At 38.2% G+C, this 14,242-nt stretch overlaps 1 protein-coding gene across 1 annotated transcript in view; it reads right to left on the bottom strand.

Moving 5' to 3' along the window:
- INTS12 (integrator complex subunit 12) overlaps window positions 1-13,360 on the bottom strand; it is a 14,287-nt gene extending 927 nt beyond the window's left edge. Inside the window, exons 1-6 of the mRNA XM_009885501.1 lie at window positions 13,216-13,360; window positions 11,478-11,641; window positions 9,314-9,466; window positions 8,578-8,765; window positions 3,655-3,814; window positions 2,150-2,302 (exon numbers count right to left, since the gene is read on the bottom strand). Coding sequence (XP_009883803.1) covers window positions 2,150-2,302; window positions 3,655-3,814; window positions 8,578-8,765; window positions 9,314-9,466; window positions 11,478-11,633 — 810 coding nt within the window. The 5' untranslated portion in view covers window positions 11,634-11,641; window positions 13,216-13,360. The remainder of the gene's footprint in view (window positions 1-2,149; window positions 2,303-3,654; window positions 3,815-8,577; window positions 8,766-9,313; window positions 9,467-11,477; window positions 11,642-13,215) is intronic.
- Between the last annotated feature and the right edge of the window lie 882 nt (window positions 13,361-14,242).

Raw genomic sequence — 14,242 nt, 5'->3', positions numbered from 1 at the left:
CTTTTTTAGTTCTTTTCCCAGAACACCCAGTGGACAAGATCTCATCGCTAGTCACTACAGTTAAAAGTATTAAGTAAAGGAAAGGTGCAGCCAACTTTGAATTTCACAGCCACATAAAATCAGTATTACCTTTTCTTCCCTTTCTTCTATAGAACTAGCAGGCTATCATATGGCATTGTGATACCCCCATAAACTCTACAGGAGGGTTTAACTGAAGTAACTGCAAAAAGCCCAAATTTGTGAAGTACGAAAAAAGGGAGGCAAGCCACCACCTTTTATTGGTTACTGCTGTTACCCGGTGTCACTTTTCAACAACATGACAGATGCTCAGGCAAAAATCAGACACTGAGCAATTAAGTACTGCATTTATTACAGTCTTTTGGTCAAACTAGCAGAGGCTAAACTTTTTGCTTTCCTTCCCTCCCCCTCCTCCCCTCTTGGTTCTTAGCAGCCTGTACCACACATGCAATTAAAAAAAAAAAAAAGCCACTGGAATACTTTCTTGTAGTCTTCCCAGTCAGATACTGCAAAAGACAAACTTCCTGCAAACAAAGTTTTCCTTGCCTGCAAAGTGCTATACACATTAACTGCAGTTCCCACACCTTAAACCCTATAATCCCCAGTTTTCAGATGGGGGTAATACACATACTGAATTATTAAACCAGACTTTTACCAAACAGCAGAATCAAAATGGAAATCAAACCCCTCTATTCAAATAATACCCCTTCTATAATATACCCAGACAGTTTCTAAACAGCAAACATGATGGATAAAATTGGGCCTCACTTTTACAACCCATTTAGGTATATAAAATAACTCTGCTGAAGTGAAAAAAGTTATTCACAAGTGTAAGCGCTTGAGCAATAGCCATCATATTATTCATGATGGTTTGCATCCAGGCAGAGCAATGGCAAACACTGAGCACATGAGTAAGTGCTTTGATTCAGAGTTAAAGGGGTGTTTTCCTAGACTGATTTGTTAGACTACTATGCTGCTTCTGGTTCACCACCTTTGACCAACTTGTGACAATATTTATTAAATAACTTGGAGAAACAGAAACATGAGGCAACATATACAAGAAGAAGCAGCCTCCTAAATTAAGTCTCACAGAGTCAGCTAGAGTTTCCCCTATTATCAGGAGGAGAAGCCTTCGAACTATCAAAATATACATGTTACCTGACCACAGAGAGCAAATCATATCTTTTATACAATTCATAGAATGGTTTGGGTTGGAAGGGACCTTAAAAATCATCTAGTTCCAAGCCTCCTGCCATGGGCAGGGACACCTCCCACTAGACCAGGTTGCTCAAAGCCCCATCCAACCTGGCCTTGAACACTTCCAGGGATGGAGCATCCACATCTTCTCTGGGAAACCTGTTCCAATGTCTCACCACCCTCACAGTAAACAAATTCTTCCTAATATCTAATGTAAATTTATCCTCTTTCAGTTGAAAACCGTTACCCCTCATCCTATCACTACACTCCCTGATAAAGAGACCCTCCCCGTCTTTCCTTTAGGGCCCCCCTTTAAGTACTAGAAGGCTGCTTTTAGGTCTGCCTGGAGCCTTCTCTTCTCCAGACTGAACAACCCCAACTCTCTTCAGTCTGTCCCTACACGGGAGGTGCTTCAGCCCCTTGATCATCTTCGTGGCCCACTTCTGGACCCGCTTGAGCGGGTTCACATCCTTATGTTTGGGCCTCCAGAGCTGGAGGAGGTGCTCCAGGTGTGGTCTCACCAGAGTGGAGTAGAGGGGCAGAATCACCTCCCTAAACCTGTTGGCAATGCTTCTTCTGATGCAGCCCAGGATGCGATTGGCTTTCTGGGCTGCTAGTGCACATTTATGAGGATTTCTACCTGTATAAAATATCATTAAAAATATCCATAGAGTAAATTCTGTTCTCTCCCTTGTAATGTAAAAACACAGTCAAGAGCTGGATGCTATAGGGACTTATAGTTGAATTGAGGGTTTTTTCCCCACTCTTTTGGTGTTAATGCAAAACCACTATGCCATGGTACTACTCAGTACACACAGTATAGCAGACTATATTCATGCACAGTTCTTGTGATAAAAGATTGGTCTGATTGAAAAAATGATCATTTGTGCAGTGAAATATAAACTTTTCCTCTGGAAAATTTAAACTACATTACCTTGACTTCTGTTCTCTTGAATGCTAGAAAAGTTGGTGGGTTCTCAGGTTTTAACTTAATTTCTGGCTTCTTGACCAATGGGTCCTTCACAGCTGGTGCAACTGAAACCACTGCAGGAGCTGGTTTTTGAGGTGGTTTTTGTGTCTTCTGAGCCTATGTAAGCAGTAGAAAAAAAAACCCAAATTAGTTATGGGTCCCATAACATAGACTGTTGTGACTGTTAACAAAAAGCATGAGCATTATTAGATTGCAATCTAGCCTTTCCAATTTGAAGCTGAACAGTACCTGAGAAATAACGTAACAGGGGATGTGGAAGTAGTGCCGAGTGTGGTACTGGGGACAGAGTCCAGCCAAAAAACATACCGAATAGGATTTGCTAGCTCAGCTTGGAAGGAATGGAAGTGTTGACACTTAGGGAACAGGAAAGCACCGGGCCTTCACGCCTTCACAGAAATAAGACAAAGGCAGGTGAATTTGAAGAAGACAAGGATGTAATCTAGCAGTACTGGCACGCAGGCTGCAAGAGTCTGCTAAGAAGTAGCAGCTAAAATGGTAGAATTTATGCTGAAACAAAAAAAAAAAAAAAAAGGAAAGGGCATATTGAAGGCAAACGTTGAATGGGTGCAATGGCTATCCTGTGCAAAAACAGACGTCAAGCAAACACTCAAAAGCCTAATGATCATCAGAATAATCATATACTCAGTCAGTGGTGATAACTCCTAGGCCAGGATCTTACATTACCTTCTTCTCTTGTTTCTTAGTAGAGCTGTTTCAACAGATAGCTATTTGCTAAGTTATCGTAGAACACTTCCAAATCACAACACATTTTCTGCCGTATTAAAGGGTTTGATTTTAAAATGTCAGAACTAAAGTCATGAGAACTAATGGTTAATGTTTTATGCATCCAGAGATGCTTTCTTACTCTGATGGTTTTGTTTCTCATAATGAGATGAGTGAAATTCCTGTGGGATTAGGAATAATTAGTCTGTTTAGTCAAGAAATTAACATGCAGATCAATCAAAATAAAGGGATTTTTTTCCTGGAATGTACTACCCTCAGCTTAATGTTGAGCCTGAGAGCACTCAACACTCAAGATCTGGACCAAAATTTGCAGTCTTGTCTTACAGGGAAACACCCATTCATGTCCTAAGCTGAGCAGGAAACTAAAACTGTAGGGCTATTTGGCAGACGTACTAAAAACTGAGTATCACCTGAAACAAAAAAAAAGTTTTCAACTGCTGCTTACCAAGTAGGAAATAATCCTGTTTCACCCTTCTTCACTCAACTCCTGCTTTTTAAAAAGCTTTGTTTAAAAAGCACATTACAGAATAGTCTTTGAGATGTTACATTAAAAAACACAGCTGCAGAAAAGGAAGCACTGCTGAGAAAAATGGTTCTCCAAAATCCTTCCAAAGATTTCTGCAACCCATAAAATACTCTCACATATTAGAAATAGCCTGCTGTACTCAAATAGTGCTCATAAGAAACAAAAACATGACTCCTACCATTCTCTTCATCTGCCTGGTACAGCGGGCACAATACCATACAAGTCGAGGATCATTCACTTCCTTGTCTGTCACCTGAGGTTTATGGCAATCCTGGTGGTAGAGATTATGGCACTCCTGACACTCCACTAGCTGATTCCCAGAAGTAACTGTCATTTGCCTGCAGAGCAAATAGTTAAGAACAGATTATGGGAGAAAGCACTTAAAGGATTATCCAATTGTTGGAAATTTTGCAAAGCTTAAGATAAAAACTAAAAATATTTTTGCTTTCACGTGTATTTTCTACCTGCAGCAAATGAAATTTATTCCTTTTCTTCCTAACAAATACTTAGAAATTTTGGTTTTTTTAAAGGTAATTTCTTTCACAAAAATCTAAAACTGCCATACTATTAAACATGCAGATATGATACTTTTGATTTCCCTGTTTGATTTTTATATTAGAAATGTAAGCCTCACCTGCTTTGCTTCACCTGAGCATTTATGGATACCTCACTCTATACCAATTGACTTCCTCATTATAGTTACATATGAAGGCCTAGTCTGCATTTGGATAATTTTGCTGTAAGCTGTAGAGCAATCCAGTTCAAGAACAAATAATTTCTCAGTGACAAGCCTGTAAAAGTGCTTTCTCCTATAGGATTTATATCATCCAAGGTGTATACTACTTTAAAGATGTTTTATTAGCCATCCTTCTGGTCCCTACTACACAAACAGACACTTGGAATTTGAGATAATACCAGAATCATGGAAAGATGGAATAGAAAGGATTAACTGTGCAGTCCTGCCTGGAAGCAAACATATAAGCTGGTGATGAGGACTTAATTTTGCGTGGGCCTCTGGTGAAAGTAATCACGCTGTATAAATGACAAATTAGTGATATACACATGACTGGGAGTATGTCTGTGAATTAGCCAAATACCATTTTCCTAATGATTTCTTCTTTCAGATGACAAATCAGGCTATTTAATTGCTAAGCTGCTTTTGCTCATATCCCTGAGGAGCAGGTACCCAGGTAACCATGGAAACTCCATTTGTAGATGGGTGGGGAAAGGTAATACCTTATTTCTTTACATAACAGGAAAATGAAGTCTGAAGGTATCGTCCATATGGATACTGGAACATTTTCTAAGAAATATTTCTCTTTTAAATGGGCTATTTAAGAACAGAAGGAGAAACATTTCTGAAATTCCAGGGACCATTATTTTAGATGCAGGATATTTCAAAAGCCGTTTTGTTTGTTTGTTATTCCTAAACTGGGTCAGAACAAAGCAGTGATGTTTTGATCCCATGTCTCAAGGGAGGAGACTCACCCTATTTTAAAATTATAAAGAACAATCCCAGACTGATTAAAAAAACATGAACTCTTCATGCCCAGAAACAAGTTAAACCAGACTTATTTTTAAATGACACGATAACCGAGAAACAAACCTAATGATTTTTTACCTTCAGAAAACAAACAAACAAAAAAGTACTCCTAAAAAAAGAGGTTGTTCTTTCAAAACCAGGCTTCTTTAAAGAAATATATTTTCTGGTTCTTTTGAGAGACAGAGTTCACTATCATCTGCAAACAGCATGTAATATTTCTTCTTCATATAACTGAGGAGCCATACAGCTGGTGAGTTTTGTTTTTCTAAGATCTGCAGCTATTGGAGAGGGTGAAGTTATTTTAATACCCCACCTCTCCTTATGCCTAACTTGGTATAAAAGAACAAGAAGAAAAACACCACAGGCATCAACATTCAATACTTCCAATCACTATGAAAATACATTTGACACTTGGCAAATCTTGAAGAAACATTTAATGTCTCTGCTTTAATTTCTACATCTACAAAAAAAGAATAGTTAGTATTCAAATGCACTCTTTTCCATTTATGAACCCACAGCTAGGTTCTTGTTATTTTGTTTTCTTAAGCAATCTAAATACAAAACCTTGGCTACGAACCCCACCTACTCTGCAATTGGACATGATGTTTTCATTCACAATTGATTGAATAATTGAGTTATTAAAAAATGTCATTTTTAAAATACTATTCATACTTGAGTTATTTTACAAAGTATTCAGTGCTTTTACATTTCATATGTTATTATTTTGGTTCAAGATGGTCAACCCCTAAAAGGGCCCAGATGTTGAAAGCTGAGCAGTAAATAGGGGAATACTGTCTAACCAATGTGTTGGATTCAGAAAGTCAAACACGAGTACTATGAAAAACATCTTGTCCAGCTTGAGCTGGAGATCGAGAACCACATGATATCAGTTCCAGCAGATTTCATCCAGCCTGGACTTGAACACTTCCAGGGATGGGGCCTCCACAACTTCCCTGGGCAACCTGTTCCAGTGCTTTACCACCCTCATAGTGAAAAATTTATTCCTGATATCTAATCTAAATCTTCCCTCTTTTGGGAAGTTTGAAGCCATTACCCATCGTCCTATCACTACACGCTCTTATAGAATGTCCCTCTCCAGCTTTCTGTAGGCCCCCTTCAGATACTGGAAGGCTGCTATAAGGTTTCCCCAGAGCCTTCTCTTCTCCAGGCTGAACAATCCCAACTCTCTCAGCCTGTCTTCATAGGAGAGGTGCTCCAATCATTGGATAATTTTTGTGGTGCTCCTCTGGACTCACTCCAATAGGCCCACGTTCTTCTTGCGTTGAGGACTCCAAAGCTGGATGCAGAACTCCAGGTAGGGTCTCACCAGAGCAGAGTAGAGGGGCAGAATCACCTCCCTTGACCAGCTTCTTTTGATGCAACCCAGGATGCAGCTGGCAAGGGCGCGTTGCTGGCTCACGTTGAGGTTCTCATCAACCAACACCCCCAAGTCCTTCTCCTCAGGGCTGGGACTCTCAATCCATTCTCTGCCCAGCCTTTATTTGTACTTGAGATTGCCGCAACCCATGTGCAGGACCTTGCACTTGGCTTTGTTGAACTTCATAAGGTTCACTCAGGCCCACCTTTCAAGCCTGTCCAGGTCCCTCTGGGATGGCATCCCTTCCCTCCAGAGTGTTGACTCCACCACACAGCCTGGTGTCATCAGCAAACTTGCTGAGGGTGCACTCAATCCCACTGTCTGTGTTGCCAACAAAGATGTTAAACAGCACCGGTCCCAGTACCAACCCCTGAGGAACGCCACTTGTCACTGCTTGCCACTTGGACATCGAGCCGTTGACCACAGCTCTCAGTGCGACTATCCAGCCAGTTCCTTATCCATTGAGTGTTCCATCCATCAAATCCGTGTCTCTACAGTTTAGGGACCAGGGTGTCATGTGGGACAGTGTCAAATGCTTTGCACAAGTCCAAGTAGATGACATCGGTTGTTCTCCCCTTATCTACCACTGCTGTTAGCCAGGATAGATGCACCTTTTGCAAGCGCACAATGAATTTGTGATCATGATTAGCTAGAAGTAACGCCTTCAGCAGCCAGATTAAACATTGATTGTGGAACAGCTAATGGAACCACATACCTGGCCTATGCTTTTCAAAGCAAAGTCTTGGCCACAAGTCTTGGTTGCATTTTCCTTCTTTACTTTCTTTTCTTAGAAGGCATTTCTCATTATGCTTATATGCGTTTTCCTTTGCCAGGGAAGATGCAGAATAAATAATCCACAGCAGGTCAAGACTGTCTAAACAAAACTTTAACTTATTTGGCAGGAGGAAATAAGGAAATACTATACTGGTTTTAGTATCACTTTAACATACTGCTGAATAGCACTTTGCCCCTTTAGGAGACAGCAAAAAATTGAATTTGCTGGAAGAAAGGTAAAATTGAAATAATTATTTCATACTTCAAATGTTTTAACTGTTCTTGCTTTTTCAATGTCTATAATAAGAAATTAAACATTTGAGCTTACACATAGCAATAATGTGACATGAAATCTCATTAGTCCACAATTGGTTAACAGTACAATTAGTTGTAACAATGGAAATGTATCCTCCATGGACTGCAGACACCTCCTTATCCGCACAACAGGAACAACCATGGAAACGACCAAAGAACAAAGTTATAAATCACAGTTTCCCAACTCACTTAAGATGAGCTAAAATACATACTGCTACCAAAAGGACAGTCCCACCTTCCTCTCTGTCCCAGCTCTACATGCCTGCATCCACACACATGCAAGTATAAGCATTTACACTCACTAAGCTGCCTGAAACCTAAACCTACTCAAAAACCCAAGTAGAGAGTTGACCCAGAAGCTGACTCAGCTGATCATAAGCTTGTGTGGGCAACACACCACTCAGAACAGGGAAAGGAGTTTTTAAAGCCAAACTGTTCCTTTTGGCAGCGGTGGGGACTTACAAGGATATAAATCACCTGTGAAACCAAATCCTGACTCAAATGATTCGATCTCAGCGTGGATATTCAAAAGAATATTTTATACTTCTGTTAACACTAAATGTATTGTCAGCAGAATGTTACTAAGATCCAATTTTTGAGCCCTTATTGAAAAGTAAAAAGGACCTGTCTTGACTGCAAGATGTATTTATGCTGTTAACTGAAAATAAATGGTTATGTGTAAACTAATGTCAAACAATTATGAAAAAAGGAGCAACATATACAGATCCCATAATAATGCCACTAAAAAATTGTTTTCAGAAGAGAACTGATTTTTAAAAATTATTATCACTAGCTATTAATATTTTAACTTGTTTTCCAATAATTAAAAATCAGTATTTGTTATGATAGGTTTTGCATCTTGTCTAGTTTTATTAATTTTGATCTTTCCTGAAGAAATGATGGTTTCCTCATTCAAGTTTCTATTTTCAAGAAGCTATTCTTATTCATGAAAGATCCTTAAATTTATTATTAATTTTGGATATGTGCTTAAGTGATTTCCAGAATAAAAATTACAGGAAGCGTTAACTCAATAGTACACAGAAAAAACCCAAAGGTAACTACACAATTGCAATGAAGCAATGTTGACTTACCTGCAAACAACACAGGCTAATCCCATTTCCATAGCGAAGTCATCAGCACTGGTTTCCTCAAAGCTAGATAAATCAGGCATGGATAAGTCTTTGCTTGTCTGAACCGTAATAGGAGAGGAGCGAGCCTCTTGCTTTTCTAGTCTGGGCTTCTTTGGTGCATCAGCTCCTTCAGCAGTATCCCCTTTTATCTATTAAACACACACACAGAGAATGGGAAAATGCAAAAAGCTAATGGATATTATTAAAATGAGAAAATGACTGGAACAATTAGGTTAGCAGTATAAGGTGGTGTACTTTACATTGCATACATATATATTTTCCTCAGATACATATTTCCTTCAAAATATTTATGAACTAGAAGCTCAAGTCCACTTTTTGTACTTCCCTGCAAAATCCTGGAAAAAGCTTTGGGAATCCCACATTTCAGCCCGCTACATTTTAGTAACCTCTTATTATCAGGATATTTAAGACACAGAACCATAGAATGGTTTGGGTTGGAAGGCACAGTAGAGGTCATCTAGTCCAACCCGTCTGCAATGAGCAGGGAAAACATTCACAGAATAATTATAACAATACTTTCATTGAATTGCCTAAATGGAACGTGATTGGATAATGCAGCTCACAGGCTATACCTAATTAGATGAGTTGACTTACACAAGTTAAAAAAGAGAGCTTTTGTCTAAAACATGCAAGTTTATTAACCAAGTTATTTCATTAGAGAACAAAAATTACTTACTTTATCAGCAGATCTCTTTTCTGTTTCTTTTTTCACCTTTTCTGATGCAGTGGGCTTGCCATTATTGTTGCCAGAAGGCAAACTAGAAGAAGCTTTAGGCTCTTGCTTACTGGAAATAGGTTTGGTAACAGATACTTTTGGTTGCTCTACTTCCTAAAAACAGAAACAAAAATTGAAGGCAAACCCTACAATTGAGTTACTTCCTAGTTTGCAATTAGTTAGATAACAGGTTAGCCAAACAACATGTCATACAGCATTGATCACCTATATATACACACTTTTTTTTTTAAAAAAACATTTCTTACATATTTTTGTATCACATTGACAAATTAGTGTGCTTAAGATGAAGTCATCTATTAAAACCTCCCCTTATCACTCACCTTCTAGAGGAAAAGGTGCTCTTTTTCCACAGACACATCCTCTTTGGAACATTAATTAAAGAGGAAAACTTTTCTTCTTTTAACATTCAAAGAGATAATGAACACATTTTCAGATAGTTCTGAGGACAAAATTCAATACAAGCTGAAAAACATAAGGTGACATCTGATGTCACCAGATATCAATACTTCATTCCCTCATTGAGGAAAATATTGACCTCTGCTTAATCTCAGTCCATATTCACCTATCAGATTAATAAATTTAGACCTGACCAGAAATCAAGTGTTCTTACTAATGATGTATTAGTGTCAGCAATGGATAAGCGAGCGAGTCTGTAAACGAGTGATTAATCACAGCAATGTGCATGGCAAGGGAACCCCCACCCAACTTGGTAAAGAAGGGAGTAATTCTCTGCTGTATACTGGGATGGGTCCCGAGCCCTGAGCTTCAGCTGCCCTCTGAAGTTTGCTGACTTCCTGTTGCGTGAAGAGTCGGAAATGGATTTCCTCGTCGGCCCAACTATGGTAATCCTATGCTCCTTACACTGTTCTTGCATTTCATGGTCAACCACAAATTAATACTGCAGCCTGAAAATGCAAGTAAAGGAATTCTTGTACTTTTTCCATTTCTGAGCTCTGCAATCCAGCTGATACTGAAGACACACTGAAAAGAGGGGAACAAAAGATTTCTTCCTCTGGCCTGAGCCTCAATCTCACCTGAGGGCATGTGACTACCAGCTGAGCTGTTATTAGAATTGGCTTCCCAAGCCCCTTTGTACTATTATTCAGCTCCCTGCTTCCTCTTTAAACTACAAACCAACGCTGCTTTGAGCTCTGACATAGAGGGCTCCTGAGAGTGTTGAGACCTGTGTTAGAGTGAACTGCAGTTAAGGTTTCACGGAGTTAACAATTTCAATAGAAAGAATATTATAAGCATCATGTATACGGTAGCAGTAATAGTGCCTTTTAGTTATTCAGAACCACGTACATGTAGAAATTAAACATGACTAATGTACCAGCATGTGGACCATCATCAGAACACACCAGGCTGACTTCTAGGCATCCTAGGGGAGAGCTACCTCATTATCCATATGGCAATACGTAGCAATATGAGGATGTCCCCACTTGGTTATTTCCATACACTAATCTCAGATTCAAATATCCTCTCTAGCAGGTGTTTAGCAGTTTTCAGTAGATGAAAAATAGTGTTTGTCCATTGGATTGTGATGGCTTCAGCCTGCAAATCATTTATGTTTTGAACTACTCTGTGCTTTTCATTCTCATGACGTCATCGACAGAATTTCAAGAACAAGAGATCTAGATTTATCAGTAAATAGCTAGTTTTGTTTCATATTTACCTGTGGCAAAAATAACATGCATTTTAAAGACCTTTTAGCTCTGATTGTAACTGGAGAAATCCATAATTTTGGGTTCATATTAAACAGCATGTATGATAGCTTACTAACAAAAATACAAAAACCCATATACAAGTTAATATAAAAAGTACTATTACAAATCATGACACTTGCAATATAGTGTTGAATATCTCTTTTACAGGTCTTGGTGCATCAACAAGATAAAGAGATTTTTTTTCCATTAACATAAATCAATTTAATGGATTATATTGCATAAAAGAGGAATAATAAATCTGAATGTTCCATAATTACTTATTCTTTTTCCTCAATTTCTGATTCTCCTTTAACTTTTCATCTATAAAAGACAAATCAGGAATAGCAGGAGCTTTAAAAAGGCATACAAAAATGACCCGTGCTCTCTGATACCAATACCTTCTGAGATGGACGATAGCTTGAGTCAGTCCCTCTGGCCAAAGACTCATCCAGAAGTGCTTTCAGCTTTTCAGCAGAGTCCTTGCTCTTTGAATGCAAGAATCCCAGGGCTTTCAAAAAAATGGGATCAAGCTCCAAGTTCACTGTAGCAGCCATAGTGGTGTCTTTGGAGGAAGGAAAAAAAAAAAAAAAAAAAAAGATAAACAATGACAACTGTATTCATATGGAGCATAACTCAAACAGCATGTGGCTAACTATCTCACCGATTATTTTTTTTGTAAAATGAAATTATATTAAATCACAGCATGGAGGATGTGTGAATTAATTATCATTAGAAGATGACTGATTGTGAACTTCAGAGCTGTAGAACTTGAATTTGGCTTTACAGCTGAAATGATGTCAAATTCATTCTGTGGCATATTAGATGTTCAGAAGCTATACTCAAACTTGCATAAATGGAACAAACATTCCATATTCTTGATATTCCATACATACAGAATATTGAATAGCATGCAAAGTAAGCATAAACCTCAAAAAAAGCAATTCCTACTCTTCTCCTTAACATTATTTGCACATAAATTGATTTCTATCTCATTGCTCATTTAAGAATAAGAAAGAAAAATCTCTTCCTTGTAGAAAAATTGCTGTTTGAAACTTTGAAAAGAACAGCTCACTGTAACATGAGAGATATAAACCAGCTAGTATACAGTTTTATATATATATTAAAAATCTGAAAAAATATATTGCCCATTTTTAAATCGAGCTCAAAGAGTTAGAAAATTTATAACTTAGATCGTGATTTATCCAAGTCTCCTTGTGACAGCTTAGGTTTTTATGCCAAGTAATGACTATGCAGAGCTCTAAGACACCATAGCGCCAATGTAAATGGAATAAAGTGAGGAAAAATGTAGAACGAATTTAAAAAAAATGTTTGCTTCATAGCAAGACATTTCTGCACTCTGGAGCCTTTGCTGTTAATTTCTTTAACAAAAATCTAAGGAATTGCATTTACAACAGAGATTGTCCCTACAAAGATAGATATCTCTCTAACTTAACCAGTAATTAACAAGTAATAATTTAAGAAATAACATGGCAAGGGAAGTTTACTGCTGTTTTCCAGAATGGATGAGAAGTGGTATTGTTAATAATCCCTTCCAATCTCATTTGAAACACATCAGGACTTTTTTTTTTTTTTTTTAATACAGTAATCTAGAAGACATTCTTGAAAAGGCTTTCATCAGTTCGGCTCAAAATCACTGCCTGGACAGCTTTTTCAGCTGGAGCTTCCAAGGTTTTGTCTGATGAATTCCTTTTGATATTCAAGGCAGTGAACTTTTACCTCTCTGGCCAAAACACCAGCAGTGGCAGCCTGCTCCCTCAACACTTGCCTAGAAGTCTCCAGGAACCTTTATCTCATGCTGAGCTTTCACGAGACACCAGAGAATCGCTCGACTAAAATCATCAAGGAGTTTGAAATACAGTAGACTTCACAGGGATTTTATCAATGGACCCAGCAGAGAGTTAAGAATCCTCTTCAAGAGCCTTTTCTCTCTTCCTTAATCTTTGCTGCTTGTCAAATCACTTTCTGGTGGCCACAGAACTTCTGCTAGTAAGTACTACACACCAGTTACTCCGCTTTTTCACTGATCAAGCAGAGACTGCGGTGCAAGCCCCATCCAGACAATTCAGTCTCTGATGTTTACAAAAAGTGAATTCAATGCATGTGGAAAGCACATACCCTTTTTTTTTTTTTAATGCATCTACCTCTGATAAATTTTCAGGCTGTTCCTGAGTTCTGTGGATAGGTTATCTCTTCCATTTCTTTGTTCTGGAAATATGCCTTCCAAGTTTCAGTACTATATAGTCTTAAATTGGGACTTTGCTAAACCCTCTGCTAAATGAAAACAGTAGAATTAAACCACTAACTTCAGAAATTTTGAATAACTTCCTGTTAAATCCTTTAAGTTCTTTTCTGAGGCTTCTTCTAGGAATATATGCTCATGTATGTAAAGAACAGGTAGCCTCAACAGTCATTAGCAGCCAGTTCAAGATGTCTGAAGTATTTAGAGAACAAGTGTAAGCACACCGACTCCGTTTTCATCTTTCTGAAGGTAACACTTCCCAGATTTATTTCAAGCTCTAGCTTTTTAAAGACATCTATTGCAAAGGAAGTGTTAAAATTCAAATTTCAAAAGGGTTCTCTGTATTTATTTTTTTGTTTGCATATGAAATTGCAGCAATTATTTCTCTGTTCTCAAAGGTAAATTATGACGTCATATGCTACTAAAGTTACAACTAACTTATCACAAGAAATTTCTCATGGGAAGGGAGGGAACTGGACTTATGAAACAGTTCAAGTATGCTCAGTTTAGGCATATATTTTCAAATTAAAAACCTCTATCTGTGAGTTAAAGAAGGTAAGGATATTTAATGGAAAGATGAGCACATCAATAGCTGTCTTAAAAATAGCATCATCTGAAAAAAGTAAATTGACAAATATGTTCTTCTTACTGGGCCACAATAATACAACTGTCAAATGGGCTAGTACCAATAACTGGCCTGGTCCAAAAGGCAAATTATTGCTTTTGGTAGTGGCCTTTTCCAGATGTTTACAGATCAGAACAGTGGTTTGATACTTATAAACCTAAGATCCAATTACATTCATTCATGTTTTCATTCATAACTGCTCCTCTGGTGGTGAAGTCAGCACATAGCAACTTGATAGCCTCAGAGCAAGAACAGTACAGCGTTGCAAGAATAGTACA

The sequence above is a fragment of the Charadrius vociferus genome, unplaced genomic scaffold, assembly GCF_000708025.1.
Source record: "Charadrius vociferus isolate BGI_N301 unplaced genomic scaffold, ASM70802v2 scaffold55, whole genome shotgun sequence".
In the NCBI taxonomy this organism is placed as follows: Eukaryota; Metazoa; Chordata; class Aves; order Charadriiformes; family Charadriidae; genus Charadrius; species Charadrius vociferus.
Note: the sequence above shows the minus strand (reverse complement) of the source record. Positions and strands in the feature narration are given on the sequence as shown.